Raw genomic sequence first — 19,042 nt, forward strand, 5'->3', positions numbered from 1 at the left:
CAGTGTGTCAGTGTCGTGTGTCAGTGTGTCAGTGTTTCAGTGTTTTGGGTGTCAGTGTGTCAGTGTTGCAGGGTTGCAGTGTTTCAGTGTTTTGCGTGTCAGTGTTGCAGTGTTTCAGTATTTTGGGTGTCAGTGTGTCAGTGTTGCAGGGTTGCAGTGTTTCAGTGTTTTGCGTGTCAGTGTTGCAGTGTTTCAGTATTTTGGGTGTCAGTGTGTCAGTGTTGCAGGGTTGCAGTGTTTCAGTGTTTTGCGTGTCAGTGTGTCAGTGTTTTCAGTGTTTCAGTGTTTTCAGTGTTTCAGTGTTTTCAGTGTTTCAGTGTGTCAGTGTTTCAGCGCTTCAGTGTTTCAGTGTTTCAGTGTTCTGTGTGTCAGTATTTCAGTGTGTCAGTGTTTCAGTGTTTCAGTGTGTTTGTGTTTCAGTGTTTTCAGTGTTTTGTGTTTCAGTGTTTCAGTGTTTCAGTGTTTTTGTGTTTCTGTGTTTCTGTGTTTTTGTGTTGCAGTGTTTCAGTGTTTTCAGTGTTTTGTGTTTCAGTGTTTCAGTGTTTTTGTGTTTCAGTGTTTCAGTGTTTTTGTGTTTCTGTGTTTCTGTGTTTTTGTGTGTCAGTGTTTTCAGTGTGTCAGTGTTTCAGTGTTGCAGTGTTTCAGTGTTTTCAGTGTTTTGTGTTTCAGTGTTGCAGTGTTTCAGTGTTTCAGTGTTTTGTGTGTCAGTGTGTCAGTGTTTACAGCCTTTCTTTGCTCTGATCAATCCCCAGGGATCCTCCCCTGGAAGGAATATAGCAGGATGAGAGAAAAACATTTAAAAAACGTATCTTAGAAGTGGCTATAACATTTGATGCAATTCTAAAAGATAGTCAGATTCCTAAAAAGTTACAAACGGATGCTGGAAAAGAATTATTTGTTTCTTCAGCAAGGCTTCAAAAATCTTGTTAAATAATTCTTTTCCAGCATCCGTTTGTAACTTTTTTAAGGTGACATTTATCCAGCCTGTCTTATTTTGTGTACATCACTTCTTCAGTTACATAGAATTGATATTTAATATTGTCATGTCCAACTGTGACCGTTTGCCATTCACATGCATGCAGGTTATTGTGGGTTGAAATAGGATATTTTGCTTAGAACATTTCCTTTATTGTGCATTCATATTTCCTCCTTTTATCCAGATATAGACAGACTGAATAAGTCTGTGAACTCCTGTTTAAATAACTGAGAAATGCCAGATTCGTGCTGCATGTAGTGTATGTGGAGATTAGATTTTCCTAGCACTTACATTTAATATTGTCCCGTACAACTGTAGGAGATTTTGCAATTCACATGCATGCACGCAGGCTGATTTTGTATTAATATCTGACATTTAGCTAAGAAGTTCTCATTAACAGTTCCTGTATTGTTCCTCTCTTTGGAGCAGACATGAAGAGCAACAGCAGCCTGAACCCTCCCTACTTTCAGTTGACTCTGTTTGCAGACTTTGGGCCCCTCAGATACCTGTTCTTCATCTTGTGTCTGTTCATCTATGTGACTATAGTCTCTGCTAACATGGTCATTATTCTGGCAGTGTTCCTGGAGAAGTCTCTGCATCAGCCCATGTATATTTTCATCAGCTGTCTGTGTGTAAACTCTCTGTATGGCTCAGCTGGATTCTTCCCCAGGTTCCTGCAGGACATCCTCTCTGACTCTCATTTGGTCTCACATCCATTATGCTTTATTCAGATGTATGTTATTTACACCTATGCTTCCTGTGAGCTGACCATCCTCACCATCATGGCCTACGATAGATTCATTGCTATCTGTCAGCCCTTACACTATCACAGTAAAATGACGTTTAAGAAGGTACAGTTTCTTGTGCTTGTTGCTGTTTTCTTCCCTGTGTTAGCTATCGGTGTGTGTGTCTATCTTAGTGTTAAATTACCGCTGTGTGGAAATAAACTGAACAGGATTTTCTGCTCTAACTGGCCTGTGGTGCAGCTCTCCTGTGTGGACACCACTCCGAACAACATAGCTGGACAGTTTGTCACGGTGACGACTATCTTCATCCCCCTATTCTTTGTCCTGTACACATATCTACGGATTCTGCTGGTCTGCAGGAGGAGATCGTCTGAGTTCAGAGGAAAGGCGTTACAAACCTGTCTGCCTCACATCGTGACCTTTTTGACCTACTCCATCTCTCTATTCTGCGAGCTGTCTCTGACTCGATTTGAGGCTGATAAACTGAATCCAAGCATCACAGTTATTTTGTCTTTAGAGTATCTGATCATTCCCCCCCTCAATAACCCTATCGTTTATGGCCTGGGTCTGCCTCAAATCAAAGGAGTCATATTAAGATTTCTGAAGAAGGGTCCTGCTGCTGAAATATAAAAGGAATATGTTGACCAAGTTAGATTGTGTTTCCTATATTTTAGAAGAGTACAATTAGGATTGTGTATTGCGGAAGGTGTTCGGCGATGTCACACATTGCCTGTATGACTCTGATATCATTAGAGACAATATTAAGAATTATGTTGGTACATAAAATCTTAAGTACGATACGATACGATACGATACGATATACTTTATTGTCCCCGTAAGGAAATTTGTTCTGGACTCCGTCATGCAGTGCATACATGTACATATACAAACATAGTGGAGTAAAGGCTATACAAGAACATCTGAACACAGAGAGGCAGGATTTTGTAATGTTGGCCTGTATATGTTTCTGCATTGAATAAAATCCCACTTTGGCTGCACTTGATCCACCTGTCTTCTTTCTTCTTGATCTGAGAGTTTTGTGTTTTCCCCACAGCATATTCGGCGTTGTCCCTAGGCAATCAATAGCAAGTGTGCGTGGTTTATTATATTTAGAAAATGCAAGGTTATTATAGTAGCATGTGTATTCATGGATTAGGGTAATTAGAGAACAGGCTCAGAGGGTGGATATGTAGATTCAAGATGAAAGATTTATTGTCATACCATATACAAAACTGTAGTTATGTAATGTATGAAACACTTAGATCGCAGGTTTCTCAACAGTGCCATTACAAGACATAAAGAAATATATAAAAACAACAGTGGCGAACCGTGTCTATCACAACTGGACCTTCTGTAGACACACACACACACCCCGCCGTATTCATTTTATTTACATTTTATATATATAATTTGTTTTATCTGAGTGTTTCAGGGTATTCTCTGAATACCTTGAAGGCCCTGACGGTTCACCACTGGTTGCTGGGGTGATGGGGGTCTTTCATAAACCTGAGGGCTCTCTTCCTGAGCAGCTGGGAGTAGAGGTTCTTCATGGATGGCAGCTCCGTCCTGGTGATGTGCTTTGCAGGTTTCACCACTAGAAGAGTAAAACTGAACTAGGCATTTGGGTCAACTCACACATTGCCTGTATGACTCTTATATCATTAGACACCATATTAGGAATTAGGACAGTCAAAGAATGCTAAAGTAAAGGCTGTAAAATAAGATCTGAACAAAGATGTGTGTGTAATATTGGCCTGTATGTATTTATATAAATAATAAAATCCCACTTTGGTTGCACTTGATCCACCTGTCTTCCTTCTTCTTGATCAGAGAGTTTTGTGTTTGGCCCCTCAATACAATTGTAATGTTTTACCATTTGCTGTTGTTACTGTATTTATTATGTGTTAACTTATCATGTATCCTTTGTAACTATAGGAAACATATAATGATGATATAAGACAGGGGTGTCCAACGTTTTTCACTGAGGGCCACATACAGAAACACATAAGAAGGGTTGGGCCCCCCACTAGAGGTGAGGTATATTGCCTCATAAGTTAAGTTATAAGTTAGCAAAATGAATCAAGTGTAGGTAAATTATGCTCGATAGTTTAATATGCTTTAAGAAAACAAGCAGTCTCATTTACTCAGCTCTCCAGAGGGTTTACTTTATTTTGTTGGTAGCTCATCCCTTAAAACAGAAGCCTCAGATTGCTGATAATAAGTCAAGTCAAGTTTTGAAAGTGAGAAAAGGAAGGATCCCAATATGGAGCCCTGAGGCACCCCACAGCTCATAATAAGGGGAGATATGAAGGGTCTATTTCAAGCTTCTTCTGCAAATCAGTTGTTGGCCTTTTTTTTCATCAACTAAGATTAGTTTGAAAATGTTTTCAACTTTAATTGACTGAATTTATTTGAAAATGTGGCTTATTAACACATGTAATATATTTAAGATGTAAAATATAAAACAAGCACAAGTTTCAGGTGGGGTCCAGATTCCATTATACTTTTAGAATTGGCTGCGGGCCAATCAAAAATGGACTACGGGCCGCATTTGGCCCCCGGGCCGTAGTTTGTACACCCCTGCTTTAAGATATTCAATGGACAACACAGTCGACTGCCATGTGAGTCTTTGCTTTTTCAATATGTAATGAAATATCATCATGCTTACAATTTCAATCATCACGTACTGCCTGAATGTTGTGTTGTCCCATACATAAATAAAGAGATTGTCACTGTAAATGAATGCATTAAGACAACAATAATACAACAATAAACAAATTAACTAACGTGCAATGATTAGATAAATCACATCTCTGCATTATTATGACACAACAGCATCACTGAACTCAGTTATCAGTTGTGACGCATTAGACACGTTTGCAGAACAATCTCTTCAGCTGTCTATTAATTTCCTTCATTTTCAGACCATATATGATGGGATTAAAGAGAGGATGAAACAACAATATTTGTAAAGACATTATTAAACGTACAGTTTTGTGAAAATCAGTTTCAAGTCGGGTTATAGAAACATCAAATGAAACCAAACAAGTGAAGTTAATGAGAACCAGCAGATGGGGTAAACAGGTCTGTGCAGCTTTCCTCCTGACCTCCTGACTGCTTCTATAGCAAACTATAACTATCCTGATGTATGTGAAAAGAATGAAGAGCACGAGGGAAAGTACAGACACTACAAGAACAACAATGCCATATAGAAATACCAGTCTTGAAGTCACACAATACAGTTTTTGAACCGTGCTGTTGCATAGTACTGCTTTCAAATTAAATGTACAGAGTTTTTTGTTAGCACTCAATATCATCGGCACTGAAACCTGACAAGCAGGCAGAAGCCAAGCTAGGATCAGGAGCATTTTAACAGTTCTTTTTCTCATGATATTTGGATATTGCAGAGGTTTACATATAGACACATATCTGTCATAGGCCATTGCTGCCAACAGGAAGAATTCTGAACCATTAAAAGAGTAATAAAGAAACCACTGAAACAGACAGGCTTGATAAGATATGATCTGTTTCTCTGATAAAAAGTCAATCAGAAGCTTTGGATAGACAGCAGAGCTGAACAGAACAGAGTTAATCAACAAAGCTGCAATGAACATGTACATAGGCTCATGGAGGTTTCTGTGTAAAACAATGATGCACACAATAGTGGAATTACTGCAGATGATCAGGGGCCTCATTTATAAAGGGATATACGCTCAAAAAATGGCGTGCGCCAGTTTCTACGCAATGTTTGCGATTTATAAAATACTAACTTGACGGGAAAATGTGCGGTCCTCCACGCAAACTCTAACCCATGCGTACGCACTAAGCACACAAACGGGAGAGACGAGAAACTGCGACACCGTTGGCAGAAGGAAGAAGGGAGAGAAATATGTGGAAATAATACCATAAATAAAATGTTACCTCTCATTTATCAAATATGAAGAATTCATTTTCAAACATTGATTAAAGCCAATCTTAAAATGATGAAACAAACGCCTGTTTGAGACTCCTCAGTGCACACAAAAACATAACTTGGAGAAATAAATAAATACGGATATGTTATTTAAAACCACCTCGAATATGTTGTGTTCATGTTATGAAATGTTTTCTCATAAATGACGCGGTAAGCAGGAGGACAGAATTACGTCTAAACTGACGCCGTTTTGCATTTCTATAGGTTGTAGATACGAGCATGGTTTTATATCCTATCACGTTTAATCGTGTTTTATGCCGTTTGCCAAGACTTGATAAGTCGCTCGTAAAACACAGGAGGTATGGAAACTAAGAACACCATATGTGGTAAATTGTACAGCTAATATAACACAACACATTGTATTTCCTTTAACTGGTGGATTATGGATATATAGTTGCTGATCGACAGCTGGAACACAAACCACCAAATACAACAAAATAATTCAGATCCAGTCGTCATGACTCCACTCCGGAGGGATTCCCCGATCATTTCTTACAGTTTCTCATCAAGGGGGTGTCTCCTGTCCCCGGGACAAACACACTGCCTGAGGAAGGTTATGTGGATTTCTTTTGTCATTAACTTTTTTCGGACCACTTATTTATTTATGTTGGTGACGATCCGACCTCCATGCTGCTACTCTGGTTCAAACTGCATCCACCAAACAATATCATTTATCTCCACCTCCCCAAAATAACCTAAATCTGACACGGTGTGAGATGTCTTTTTTAGCTGTTCTGTCGTCATTTCCTGCGATCTTCTTCATGCAGTCAGTCAGAATGAATGAATGAATGGGCGTTTCTTTGACTATTTATAGGCAAATATGGGCATTTCGAGTCGATTGTGATTTATAAAGGGAAACCGGCGTAGGAAGTGCCGTACGCACTTCCCTCGCCGGTACGCAATGTTTTGTGAATCGGAAAATGTCGGAAAATTTCTGTACCTATTTTTTTGCTTTGTACTACGTAAGGAACCTTCCCACGTCAATCCTACGCAAGGCGTTATAAATGAGGCCCCAGAACATATGCAGTAAACATGATCACAAAATAAAGATATCTATATCTCTGCACTTCCACATGCCCATCAAGAGTTATATATGTCACATTTACTTTAGCATCCATTCATAGTTTGTATAAAACAAGGCAGATTATGTTAACAGTATACATGAATTAAGATATGAAAACACAACCTGTTTGAACTGTTACATGTAAAGTAACCTGCACCTCAGAAAGTGAACAGCTCCGCTCTGTGGATTCTTCTTTATCAGATTCTTCACCCTCGACAGATCTCACTAAAACTTTTCACAAAGATCTGACCAACTTGTAAACAAATGAATGAAACTCTAGAGGCATGTGGACACCGACAGGGAGGGGGGGGGGGGGGGGGGGGGGGGGCAACATGTTCTGGAGACCCAAAGCTGTATCTACAAATGTTCTGTCTTCATACAGGTCAAAACTGATATAGCTAAATATTTCTGTACATCTTGGATTTACACAAGATTTTCACTTTTCTATCTTCACACAACCCTCAGATTATTTTGCACATTTGTACACAGAGCTACCAGACTTCTGATGTACAATAACTGCCGTAGGGTTGTCGGTTCAAGTCCCCGAACAGACCTAAAAATGGAGTGTGGACTGCTACTTGGAGAGGGCCCGGTCGATAGCTATACTAGGATGGGTTACAAGCAGAGACCACATTTCACTGTGTGCTGAGTGTGAGGGTTTCATCCTCCAATTCTAATCTAAAAAATATATAATACTTTGTGCAATATACCCTGCTACTGCTACTTTTATTACCATGGTGAACATATCTGCTATATTGATTTTACTTATTGTGTTATTAATAATGTGTGCATACTTAACCATTCTTTAAAATGTATCGGCTGTTGTAATCATGAACATTTCCACGATGCGGGAAAAATAAAGAACTTCTGATTCTGATTCTGATTCTGATGCAAAGGAGATCTTTATGAAGGCCATTTGATGAGGCATTCAGAATGTTCTCTATTGCATCGGTAGAATGTTTGCCATCAGCATCATGAGGATGTGACAGGTACATTATATTTTAAGCTTTTAAATGATAGGCAGTCTGTGTGTGTAAGAAGCCTCACAATATGCAGAGGAATGATGCAGAGTAAGGGACACTGATGTGGAGACTTCTGAGGAGGAGAGAGGTGGATTGTAAAACTCATACATGTTGTACACACTACAGGAGAATAGGGTAAACAATAAACTAACAGACATCACCATGAAACCCCCCCACTTCATTACGGACATTAACACAGTTATCTTTTACATTACAAGTTTTGTAATGTCATGTTTAAATATGTTCCTGAAGAGTTATGTAATGCTAACTTTAGAGGAGTTTGTTTACCTAAAGTGATGTAAGACTGTGTGTGTGTGTGTGTGTGTGTGCGTGTGTGTGTGTGTGTGTGTGTGTGTGTGTGTGTGTGTGTGTGTGTGTGTGTGTGTGTGTGTGTGTGTGTGTGTGTGTGTGTGTGTGTGTGTGTGTGTGTGTGTGTGTGTGTGTGACAGACAAAGACAGTAAAACGTAATCTTTAATATGGATTTTGGATGTTTGAGTGGATCACAGAAAACATAATTATGTCTCACTTTATTATTATTTATGTTAATTATTATAACGTGTTACATCGTATTATTTTGTATTACTCTGTATATTATATAACCGTTTCTTATATTAAATGATCTTATAAAGTTGTTGTTAATGTGTTTGCTAACAGGCCAAAGTTTCTCTCCTCAGAGGACTAAGGAGAAACCTTTTCTGTTGAGCGCCTCGGACCAATTACTGAGATAATCACCTCAGCTACTCAGCAGCTCAGGTGAGTGTGTGTTGTGTTCGTGACAACAGAGAGCCCCCCCCTCCCCCCCCCCTGAGACTCACTGGGTCATAATTAGCTCTATGTACACTGGCTGTAGTCCGGAGAGGGGGGGGAGGGGCTCTAATGACCCTCATTACATCAGCTTCTGTGGACACGGCTGTGATCTGAACACATTGCATCATATTACTTAGGTGCAAACACACACACACACACACACACACACACACACACACACACACACACACACACACACACACACACACACACACACACACACAGAGAGAGACTTCTAATAACTTTGTCCCTGTATGTTGACCAACTAATTGTTGTTTATCGTCATTAAATAACACACATTGCATGCTGGGATAATAAATGTGAAGTTGGAAGGTTATTCTCAGATAACCCTTTGGACATTTCCTGCATTGTTAACGTCTGTCTTTCAAAACAAACGACCCCCCCAGTGAGAGTGTCTCCAAAACTAAAAGTGGACTTTAACCTTTCCCAGTCCCTCATTGTAATCCAGAGGTGAACTAAAAACAGTTCTTAAAATACTTTCAGTTTTGATACTTCTAATTATACACTGTGATATTACAACTTTTATTTAAGTTAAACTTCTTCCACCTCTGTGTCTGTGTGTGTGTGTGGGCCCACTAATGACCCTCATTCCATCAGCTTCTGTGGACACTGCTCTCATCTGAAAACATTGCATCATATCACACACACACACACGCACGCACGCACGCACGCACGCACGCACGCACGCACGCACGCACACACACACACACACACACACACACACACACACACACACACACACACACACACACACACACCATATCTTGACCTCTTTGACCTCAGAGTGTAACACACAAAAGACTTCTGTTTGTGACTTCCTGATCTCTTCTGTCACATTTCTTAATTTTTCATCATCTGCATTTTATGGAGTCTTTTGTGTGTGCAAAAAAACCCACCAAGTTTTCAACCTTTCAAATGTTAAATACCACTTTATTTTCCTGTGATAAACATCATCAGAGAAACACAGAGACAGAAAGCAATGACATAAAGCCGGGCAGGAAGGTGACTCTAAATGCTGCAAAAGGACAGATATGTTCTCCTGCATAATATCACCAGCACGCAAAACACGTGACTTAAATGTTAATCAAACACAGAAATGGCCTCCACCCTTAATCATATTTATATATATATAAATGTATATATAGAGTCTATTTGAGTGAAATGTCTCCAAGTATTCAGCTCTGAGTTAAACCCCCTGCAAAACAAACACTCCTAAAGTGACAAATAACATATTAATATAGGCTACATAAGAATGAATATTCACTCCTTGTATCCTTTATTATGGAAGAGCAAATCTTGAAACTGAACAAAGGTAGATATTGTCAACTATTTTAGAGGTTTTCACTTGAAATCTGCTTCAAAGACAATTGGTAAAAGAAAGCGTTGTAGTGTCATGAGTTGCTCTTTCCTAATACACTTGTGGAATTACTAAACTAAAATATAGTACAAAGCCTAGCACAACAGGAAATGTGTGTTTGGTAGATGACTTCTTTGTTGTAACAATGCTTCTTGGCAGTAAATCATATTTTGTGGAAAGCCTGTTTATTTCCCTTTTTGAATGGTACTACATTTATGAGGAACATACATTGGTGGGATGCTCAGCTACCATCATCTACCAAACACACATTTCCTTACTTTTTGTGTTAAGTGTATTAGTGTGATTTGACCCGACACAACAACATCTTGAGGTGTTTAGAGATTTCTTTCATTTTCAGTCCGTATATGATTGGGTTGAAGAGGGGAGTTATAGGAAACTATTTGCAAAGTCAATATCAAACGTGGTGTTTTGGGAATATTTAACCCTAGACGAATTATAACAACATCAAAATAAATAAGAAAAGAAAAGCTGATTAAAACCAACAGGTGGGGTAAACAGGTCTGTGCAGCTTTCCTCCTGTATTCTCTACCATTTTGATATGATAGTATAAGTATCCTGGTGTATGTAAAAAGTATGAAGATAAGAGGCAGAAGTGACATATTTACCAACATGAACACTCCATATACAGAGAGAGCGCTTGAGCTCACACACTGAAGATTGTAAATTGAATTGTTACAAAAAATCCCCCTTAAAGTGAAACTGCAGAGTTTGCTATTGGCAAAAAAAAAAAATTCCCACTGCACTCTCACAAGTCGGCAGAAGCCAAGACAAAAGCAGACAGACATTGACAGTTCTTTTTCTCATGATGGTTGAATAATGCAGAGGTTTACATATAGACACATATCTGTCATAGGCCATGGCTGCCAACAGTAAAAACTCTGAAAAGGTCGAAGTCATATAAATCACAGTTTGAAACAGACAAGCTTGATAAGATATGATCTGTTTCTCTGATAAAAAGTCAATCAGAAGCTTTGGGTAGATGTTAGTGCTGGACAGAACAGAGTTAATCAACAAAGCTGCAATGAACATGTAAATAGGCTCATGGAGGCTTTTGTGAATAACAATGATGCACACAATAGTGGAATTACTGCAGATGATCAGAACATAAATTGTTAACATGATCACAAAATACAGATATCTATATCTCTGCACTTCCACATGCCCATCAAAAGTTATATATGTCACATTATATTCACCAGCCATTAATAGTTTCTAAAAAGACAATGTAATTTTATAAAACAAGGCAGATTATGTTAACAGATATGAAAACATACAACCTGTTTGAAATGCTACATGTTAAGTAACCTGCACCTCAGAAAGTGAACAGCTCCGCTCTGTGGATTCTTCTTTATCAGATTCTTCACCCTCGATAGATCTCACTAAAACTTTTCACAAAGATCTGACCAACTTGTAAACAAATTAATGAAACTCTAGAGGCATGTGGACACCTACAGGGAGGGGGGGGGGGGGGGGGGGGTGGCAAAACAAATGTTCTGTCTTCCTACAGGTTAAAACTTAAACAGCTAAATATTTCTGTACATCTTGGATATTAAACGAGATATTCACTTTTCTATCTTCACACAACCCTCAGATTATTTTGCACATTTGTACACAGAGCTACCAGACTTCTGATGTGCAATAACTGCCGTAGGGTTGTCGGTTCAAGTCCCCGAACAGACCTAAAAATGGAGTGTGGACTGCTACTTGGAGAGGGCCCGGTCGATAGCTATACTAGGATGGGTTACAAGCAGAGGTCAAATGTCACTCTGTGCATGAATGTGTGAGCATTCAAGAGGGTTTCATCCTCCAAATCTAATCTAAAAAATATATAATACTTTGTGCAATATACCCTCCTACTGCTACTTTTATTACCATGGTGAACATATCTGCTATATCGTTTTTACTTATTGTGTTTACAGTTTACAGTGTGTTTACAGGCTTGGGGCTTAACAGGTTAATAATGTGTGCATGCTTAACCATTCTTTAAAATGTATCGGCTGTCGTAATCATGAACATTTCCACGATGTGGGAAAATGAGATCTTTATGAAGGCCATTTGATGAGGCATTCAGAACGTTCCCTATTGCATCGGTAGAGTGTTTGCCATCAGCATCATGAGGATGTGACAGGTATATTATATTTTAAGCTTTTCAGTGATAGGCAGTCTGTGTGTGTAAGAAGCCTCACAATATGCAGAGGAATGATGCACAGTAAGGGACACTGACGTGGAGACTTCTGAGGAGGAGAGAGGTGTTGTGTCTCATCAAATGTGTTAGTTATGTTTATGTATGTTGTCTGTCATTTCCTGTTTTATTTTGTACTTACCTCTTGTCTTTCCTTTCAGGCCCTGTTTCTTCCTCCCCTTGTGTGTTTTTCCCGCCATCATCAGTGTCTGCCCCGCCCCTGATTGTTTCCACCTGTTCCCACTCACCTCATGTTTAAATTGTCCTGTCTCTCCCCTGTCCTGTGTCAGTTCGTCTTGTTTGTTTCCCCGAATGGTCGTGCCAAGCCTCAACTCAGAAAGGATTGCTTTCTCTCATGTCAGGTTATGTTATTTTGTTGATTTTTGTAGGCTTAAGTTTTTCTTAAGTTCTCCTTTTGTTATGCTTAGTTTTTTCCTCCTTGTGAGCGCTTTTTGTTTATTCCAGTACCTACTCTGTTAAGAGGGATTACCTGATCATTGGAATTAAAATACATTTCTTACATTCAAGACTTTGTCTCTGGGTCGTGCATTTGGGTTCATCAGTTTGTGTCGAGGTCCTGACAGAACGAACTGACCAAAAATGAACCCAGCCGACCCAAAAGCACTCCAGACTGCATTGTCTGCCCAAGGCAGCCTAATTCACCAGCATCAAGAGCAGCTAACAACTATTGGGTACGGAGTAAGAGGTTTGTCAGACCGCCAGGAGGGTTTTCAGACTGCAGTAACTGCACAGGTCAATCAGCTGGCGACACAGGTTCAACAAATCCTCACCCGTCTAGAGACTCCTGATGTGCCGACGGCGCCACCTCCCGTCGATCCTGCAGCCGGCCAGGCCGAGGTTCGCTCAGCATTTGTTCCATTTCGATTGGCATCACCAGAGAGGTTTTCCGGGGACTATTATGCAGATAAAACAGCACTCCTACCCTGTCATAGATTACGCCATAGAATTTCGGACCGCAGCCTCGGACAGTGGCTGGAACAGTTCCGCATTGATAGACGCGTTTATGAACGGACTGTCAGATCCCATAAAGGATTGCCTGGCTCCGTTGGAATCGCCTCAAGACCTGGAAACATTAATTTCCATGGCCACTCGAGTAGAGAATCGCCTCAGAGAGAGGGAGATAGAGAGGCGTCGAGCCACTCCTAGACCTCCAAGCCACCAGCGGCGTTTTCCTGGAGATTCTTCCTCATGGATTCCGCCGGTGACTATAGTCCACTTAACGCCATTACGACAAAGAACCGCTACCCCCTGCCATTAATGTCATTAGCGTTTGAACTGCTTCAGTCCGCTAAGATTTTCACCAAACTCGACCTCAGAAATGCTTATCTGTCTTAGGTGCCTTACAAATAATGGACGTCCACTCTCGGGAGCGTCGGAGTGGTGCGGTCACCCTAAGTGACAGACCTAAAGTATCCGGGATTCAAGCACCTTCCCTGGCTTGTACATTTTTGGTGATGCGCCCTGGAGGTATCAGACTATTTGAAACAACTTTTCCCCGCCTTTCAAACACTTATTCCGGTGCAAAATGACTGGCTAAAACTCTCTTCCATACATTTAAAAATACTTTCCCCGACCATTTAAACATTATTTCTGGCTTATAAAGTGCAGTTATGCGCCCTGGAGGTATTACACTTTCTCCTGGGTCAATGTGTCCTCTTTCCCCCCCTGGGTGTGTGTGAGACAAGTGAAGTGAGTCAGCCTGCCAACAAGCAGCACTTTGCTGTCATTTGAAACATGTTCCCCCGCTTTTCAACACACTTTTACCCACGTTTTGAGCACTTTCTCCTGGGTCAATGTGTCCTCTTTCCCCCCCTGGGTGTGTGTGAGACAAGTGAACTGAGTCAGCCTGCCAACAAGCAGCAGTGTGCTGTCATTTGAAACATGTCCCTCCACTTTTCAACACACTTTTACCCATGTTATGCGTCCTGGAGGTATCAGCCTATTTTAAACAACTTTTCCCCACCTTTCAAACACTTATTCTGGGGTTTTAGTCAGTCATTTTGCACGATATCATTTAACATTGAGGCTCTCCTGAAAATGCACATATTCTGTGCATTTTCAGGAGAGCGTCAATGTTAAATGATATCCTGCAAAATGACTGGCTAAAACTCTCTTCCAGACATTTAAAAATACTTTCCCCGACCATTTAAACATTATTTCTGGCTTGTAAAGTGCAGTTATGCACCCTGGAGGTATTATACTATTTCAAACAACTTTTCCCCGCCTTTCAAACACTTATTCCTTGGTACAAGTGTTATCTTCCCCCCGCTGGGTGTGTGTGAGACAAGTGAACTGAGTCAGCCTGCCAACAAGCAGCAGTGTGCTGTCATTTGAAACATGTTACCCCACTGTTTGACACACCTTTACCCACGTTTTGAGGACTTACTGCTGGGTCAATGTGTCCTCTTTCACCCCCGCTGGGTGTGTGTGAGACAAGTGAACTGAGTCAGCCTGCCAACAAGCAGCAGTGTGCTTGTCATTTGAAAACAGGTTACCCCCACAGTTTAACACACCTTTACCCACGTTTCAAGCAACTACTGCTGGGTCAATGTGTGCTCCAATGTGTCCTCTTTCTTCCCCCTGGGTATGTGTGAGACAATGAAGTGAGTCAGCCTTGCCAACAAGCAGCAGTGTGCTGTCATTTGAAACATGTTACCCCACTGTTTGACACACCTTTACCCACGTTTCAAGCACTCTTTCCTGGGTTGAAAGACATGTGCTGTAGCCTGGTTCTCTCCCAGTACTGGGTACTAGTTAATGCCACTATCACCACCACATTTAAACCAGATGAAGTGGTAGTTATCCGGGGTGCTGCAGAGTCATTTTCAGGCTCCTCTCCACAATTGTCCCCCTAAAATGATTTTAAATCATTATTTTTGCATTTAAATGCATTTATTCTATCATTTATATGGTTCCCCAACACAATGCACATAGTCTGGAGCTCACTGGGGTCCTGCATATAATTTAATCAGGCGTTTTAACACTTTTTCCCATGAAACATGATTTTTAATCACTATCATGGGGCTATGAAACTAAAATTCCGGGTACTGCAGAGCACAAATGCACCTTTTACTATTTTAATGTATTTGTATTATATATATTTTGGGCTAGAAAGGTGACCTCTCTGGGTGATTTAGTCCGTTTATGGAGCTTAGGCCCACAAAATCCTGGATGATCCAGGCCAAATGTGGGTGCTCATAGCGGGCCTGCCAGGCGCCCCCACCCGTGGAAAGCAAAAAAAAGTGAAGAAAACGGTTAATTATATCTTAAAATAATCAAAAATGAAGTTTTGAAAAATTGTCAAAAAATGACAGAGTGCCAACGGAGAAGGGGCCAGGTGTTTGGCGCTTCGGGCCGATTTTTCCCCTTCTCCGATGGTTGGTGCAACGGAGAAGGGGAAAAGTCCGGGCTTCATTTCCCCTCTGGAAAAAGATTCATCCATACTTTTCAGACTACCGTCCGCACGAAATCGGAAACCCAGTTTTTGGGTGCACTCAGAAAAAAAACGGCTGTTGGAAATCATGGAAGAATGTATCCGCTCACCAAGCACTCTGAGTGGGCCTAATTTTGTGCCTCAAGACCCCCCAGCCTGGTTCTCCGAATACTTTAAGTTCGACATGGAGGAATGCTAGGTCACTTGGCAGGTGACTCTACCCGATTTTGAGGCACTATTTTGGGATACAATTTTTCATTTTCACCCATTTCCGGTTCTCCAAATACTTTAAGTTCGACATTTTTGAGCCATGGAGGAATGCAAGGGCAGTCGACAGGGGACTCTACCCGATTTTTGAAGCACTATTTTGGGGCATCATTTTTCATTTTCTGGTTCTCCAAATACTTTAAGTTGGACATTTTGAGCATGGAGGAATGCAAGGGCAGTCGACAGGGACTCTACCCGATTTTGAAGCACTATTTTGGGGCATCATTTTTACATTTTCCTGGTTCTCCAAATACTTTAAGTTGACATTTTGAGCCATGGAGGAATGCAAGGGCAGTCGACAGGGACTCTACCCGATTTTGAAGCACTATTTTGGGGTACAATTTTCATTTTCCCCATTTTCCCTGGTTCTCACAAAAGTTGACTTGGATGATTTTGCCCATGAGATTGTCAGGGGAGTCCGCGGGGGACTCTTGCGGGGTCATGAGGCACTATTTGGGGTACAATTTTCTAATTTTCACCCAAATTTCCCTGGATGAAATATTTTTTTGTTTTTTATGTTTTTAGCCCAGTTTTGGCCACAGCGTTGCCTGGAGGATAGGACCGAGATATGACAGACTCTCTGGCCGCCTCATAAGTCACTATTGTCGGACACTTTCTTTGCTTTACCCCGGTTCTATCACTCTTTCCTCCTTTGACCATACAACCCGTTTCTTGCTGGGGTGGTGCCTGGTTCCGGGGTACCCCAAACCCTCTCATGGTCGGGGCACCATGTATTGATGCATCGGACCCAATGTTGCCATCACCAGCCCCGCGTTGGTGCGGAGGTGGGACCATGACCCGGTGGTAACCTAACCTCCTTGGTCCATGCACCATGAATTGATGCATCGGACCCAGTGTCGCAACCACCGATCACGCTAACGCATATAAACGGGGCACCATGTATTGATGCATCGGACCCAATGTTGCTATCACCAGCCCCGCGTTGGTGCGGAGGTGGGACCATCTGACCCGGTGGTAACCCAATACCTCCCTTGGTCCATGCACCATGAATTGATGCATCGGACCCAGTGTCGCAACCACCGATGACGCTAACGCATATAAACGGGGCACCATGTATTGATGCATCGGACCCAATGTTGCCATCACCAGCCCCGCGTTGGTGCGGAGGTGGGACCATCTGACCCGGTGGTAACCCAATACCTCCCTTGGTCCATGCACCATGAATTGATGCATCGGACCCAGTGTCGCAACCACCGATCACGCTAACGCATATAAACGGAGAACTATAACATCATTTTGATCAAATTCATTATGTGTGTTTCAGTAAGGATGTCATCTGAATGCCCGGTGTGCAGACTCTTCTATCTGGCATTTAACAAACACCTTAAGCACAAGCATGCAGTGCGGAACTTGGAGGAGAGGGGAATCCTCCTGAAAATAGCCAGTGGAAGGATAAATGTTCGGACCAAACCCTGTCCCATCGCTGGGTGTTCGTACGCTGGGAGAGACTGGACCGTCATGTAAAACATGACCACCCTGAGTTGTCCCGACATGAGGCACAGCAGGTCATGGCAAGGCTGAAGCATAGTGTGGCACTGCAGTTGCTCCATGACCTCCGTGAGACTAACCCCATCATTGGAATGGCTACATCATTGGATATAGACAATGAGGAGGAATACCCCGGGCACCCTCCACCCTTCTCCCCACATACCGAGTGTGACAACGAGGACTGCAGGCAGGTGATACTGGAAAATGTGGCATTGAGGGCTCAGAAGGATGCCCTCGATGATGAGGTGAAGACCCTGCACTCCAGGCTGAAAAAGGAGCTAAAACCCAGGAAGCAGAGTGCTGCTGTTCTTGAGGAAGAGGACGAATGTATACGATTTAAGGGCCTGCAATCCAAGTACCCTCCGGCATAAACACAGTAGCCTCAGCAGCAATACCCCTGTGAAGAGCCCGGTGAAGACTGTCATGCAGTCCCCAGTAACCTCCGGTAGCGGGACCCCTGTGAAGAGCCCGGTGAAGACTGTCATGCAGTCCCCAGTAACCTCCGGTAGCGAGACCCCTGTGAAGACCCCGGTGGAAACTGTCATGTTTGCAGTAGCCTCCGGTAGCGAGACCCCTGTGAAGACCCCGGTGGAAACTGTCATGTTTGCAGTAGCCTCCGGTAGCGAGACCCTGTGAAGAGCCCGGTGGAAACTGTCATGTTTGCAGTAGCCTCCGGTAGCGAGACCCCTGTATGCCGAAGACCCGTGCCTCTAAGCTGGCTAATGACTTGCCCTCTCCCTCAATTACTGGTCCACTGGGTATGGACGGGGGAATACCATGCGTGAAATCACGTTGCCTAGAAGCATGGGAGGCGTACCTTCAGACATACTTGGATCATTGTTTGGGTGTCGCTCCGACAGTAAAACAGAAAGACAATGTTGTGTCGAAGATCAGCAGGATCAGAACTTCATAGTATACATGGCCCATGGTGTTAACCGCCTGTCAGACTGGCTGTTCCTAAGAAACATGAAGATGATCCGTGGCTGGAGCGAGTATATTGTAAAGCCGGGCCGGGCAGTCACAACATCAGAGTTCTCCTGAAGAATGTGCACCAGTTCATGGGGTACATGTCTGAGTCAAAGCCCCGGGGTGCAAGCTCACCCAGTCTGATATGACCCACATAATGAGAGAGGTGAAAGCCAACATGAAACACTTGAATAAGGCAGTCACTCTACATCAGTTTAAGGTGAAGAGGAACAAACTGGATCGTCTGCCGAGCCAGGCGGAGCTTCTCGCCGCCATGGCGGCCGCTGAGAAGCGCATATCCCGGAGCTCTCGACCTGATGGCCGGCACGCCGACCTCAACCACCCAGAAAGCTTCTCTATGGCTATCTCACCCTCCATTGGAGCCTCCTGTATGGCCACCGTACGGGCGTGTACGCAAACATGAAAAACAGTGAGGTCTTAGAGGCAGCCATAAGGGGAACTGCTGAGGGCTACATCATCCATGTGCAGGATCACAAGACGGCCAAGACATATGGCGAAGCACAGCTGGCGCTTACAGTAGAGGAGTTATTAGCTGGGTCATGCGGTGGATGGGGATTAAAGAGGCATTGCTGGGTCCTCAGAATGAATTCTTCCCTTTCACAAGGGGGAATCGGGCCTCCAAGAACCTCAACGCTCACTTGAAGAGGGCATGGGCT

At 42.4% G+C, this 19,042-nt stretch overlaps 2 protein-coding genes and 1 pseudogene across 2 annotated transcripts; 1 reads left to right on the forward strand and 2 right to left on the reverse strand.

Moving 5' to 3' along the window:
* Window positions 1-1,407: 1,407 nt before the first annotated feature.
* On the forward strand, window positions 1,408-2,352 carry LOC117498283 (olfactory receptor 51L1-like). Its single transcript, XM_034150297.1, has one exon. The coding sequence runs from the start codon at window positions 1,408-1,410 to the stop codon at window positions 2,350-2,352; it is 945 nt and encodes a 314-aa protein (XP_034006188.1).
* A 2,237-nt stretch (window positions 2,353-4,589) lies between these two features.
* LOC117498293 (olfactory receptor 1-like) lies at window positions 4,590-6,813 on the reverse strand. Its single transcript, XM_034150305.1, has 2 exons — window positions 6,707-6,813; window positions 4,590-5,412 (listed from the first exon to the last, which is right to left on the reverse strand). Exons 1-2 carry the CDS (start codon window positions 6,811-6,813, stop codon window positions 4,590-4,592), a joined length of 930 nt encoding a protein of 309 aa, XP_034006196.1.
* A 519-nt stretch (window positions 6,814-7,332) lies between these two features.
* On the reverse strand, window positions 7,333-13,049 carry LOC117498284 (annotated as a pseudogene).
* Between the last annotated feature and the right edge of the window lie 5,993 nt (window positions 13,050-19,042).

The sequence above is a fragment of the Trematomus bernacchii genome, unplaced genomic scaffold (genome assembly GCF_902827165.1).
Source record: "Trematomus bernacchii unplaced genomic scaffold, fTreBer1.1, whole genome shotgun sequence".
In the NCBI taxonomy this organism is placed as follows: domain Eukaryota; kingdom Metazoa; phylum Chordata; class Actinopteri; order Perciformes; family Nototheniidae; genus Trematomus; species Trematomus bernacchii.

Coding starts and splice junctions, on each gene's coding strand:
- LOC117498283 (XM_034150297.1), top strand. CDS start 1,408: ATGAAGAGCAACAGCAGCCTGAACCCTCCCTACTTTCAGTTGACTCTG.
- LOC117498293 (XM_034150305.1), bottom strand. CDS start 6,813: ATGGATGCTAAAGTAAATGTGACATATATAACTCTTGATGGGCATGTG. Junction 5,413..6,706: donor TTTACTGCATATGTTCTGGG/GCCTCATTTATA, acceptor TTTATAAATGAG/GCCCCTGATCATCTGCAGTA.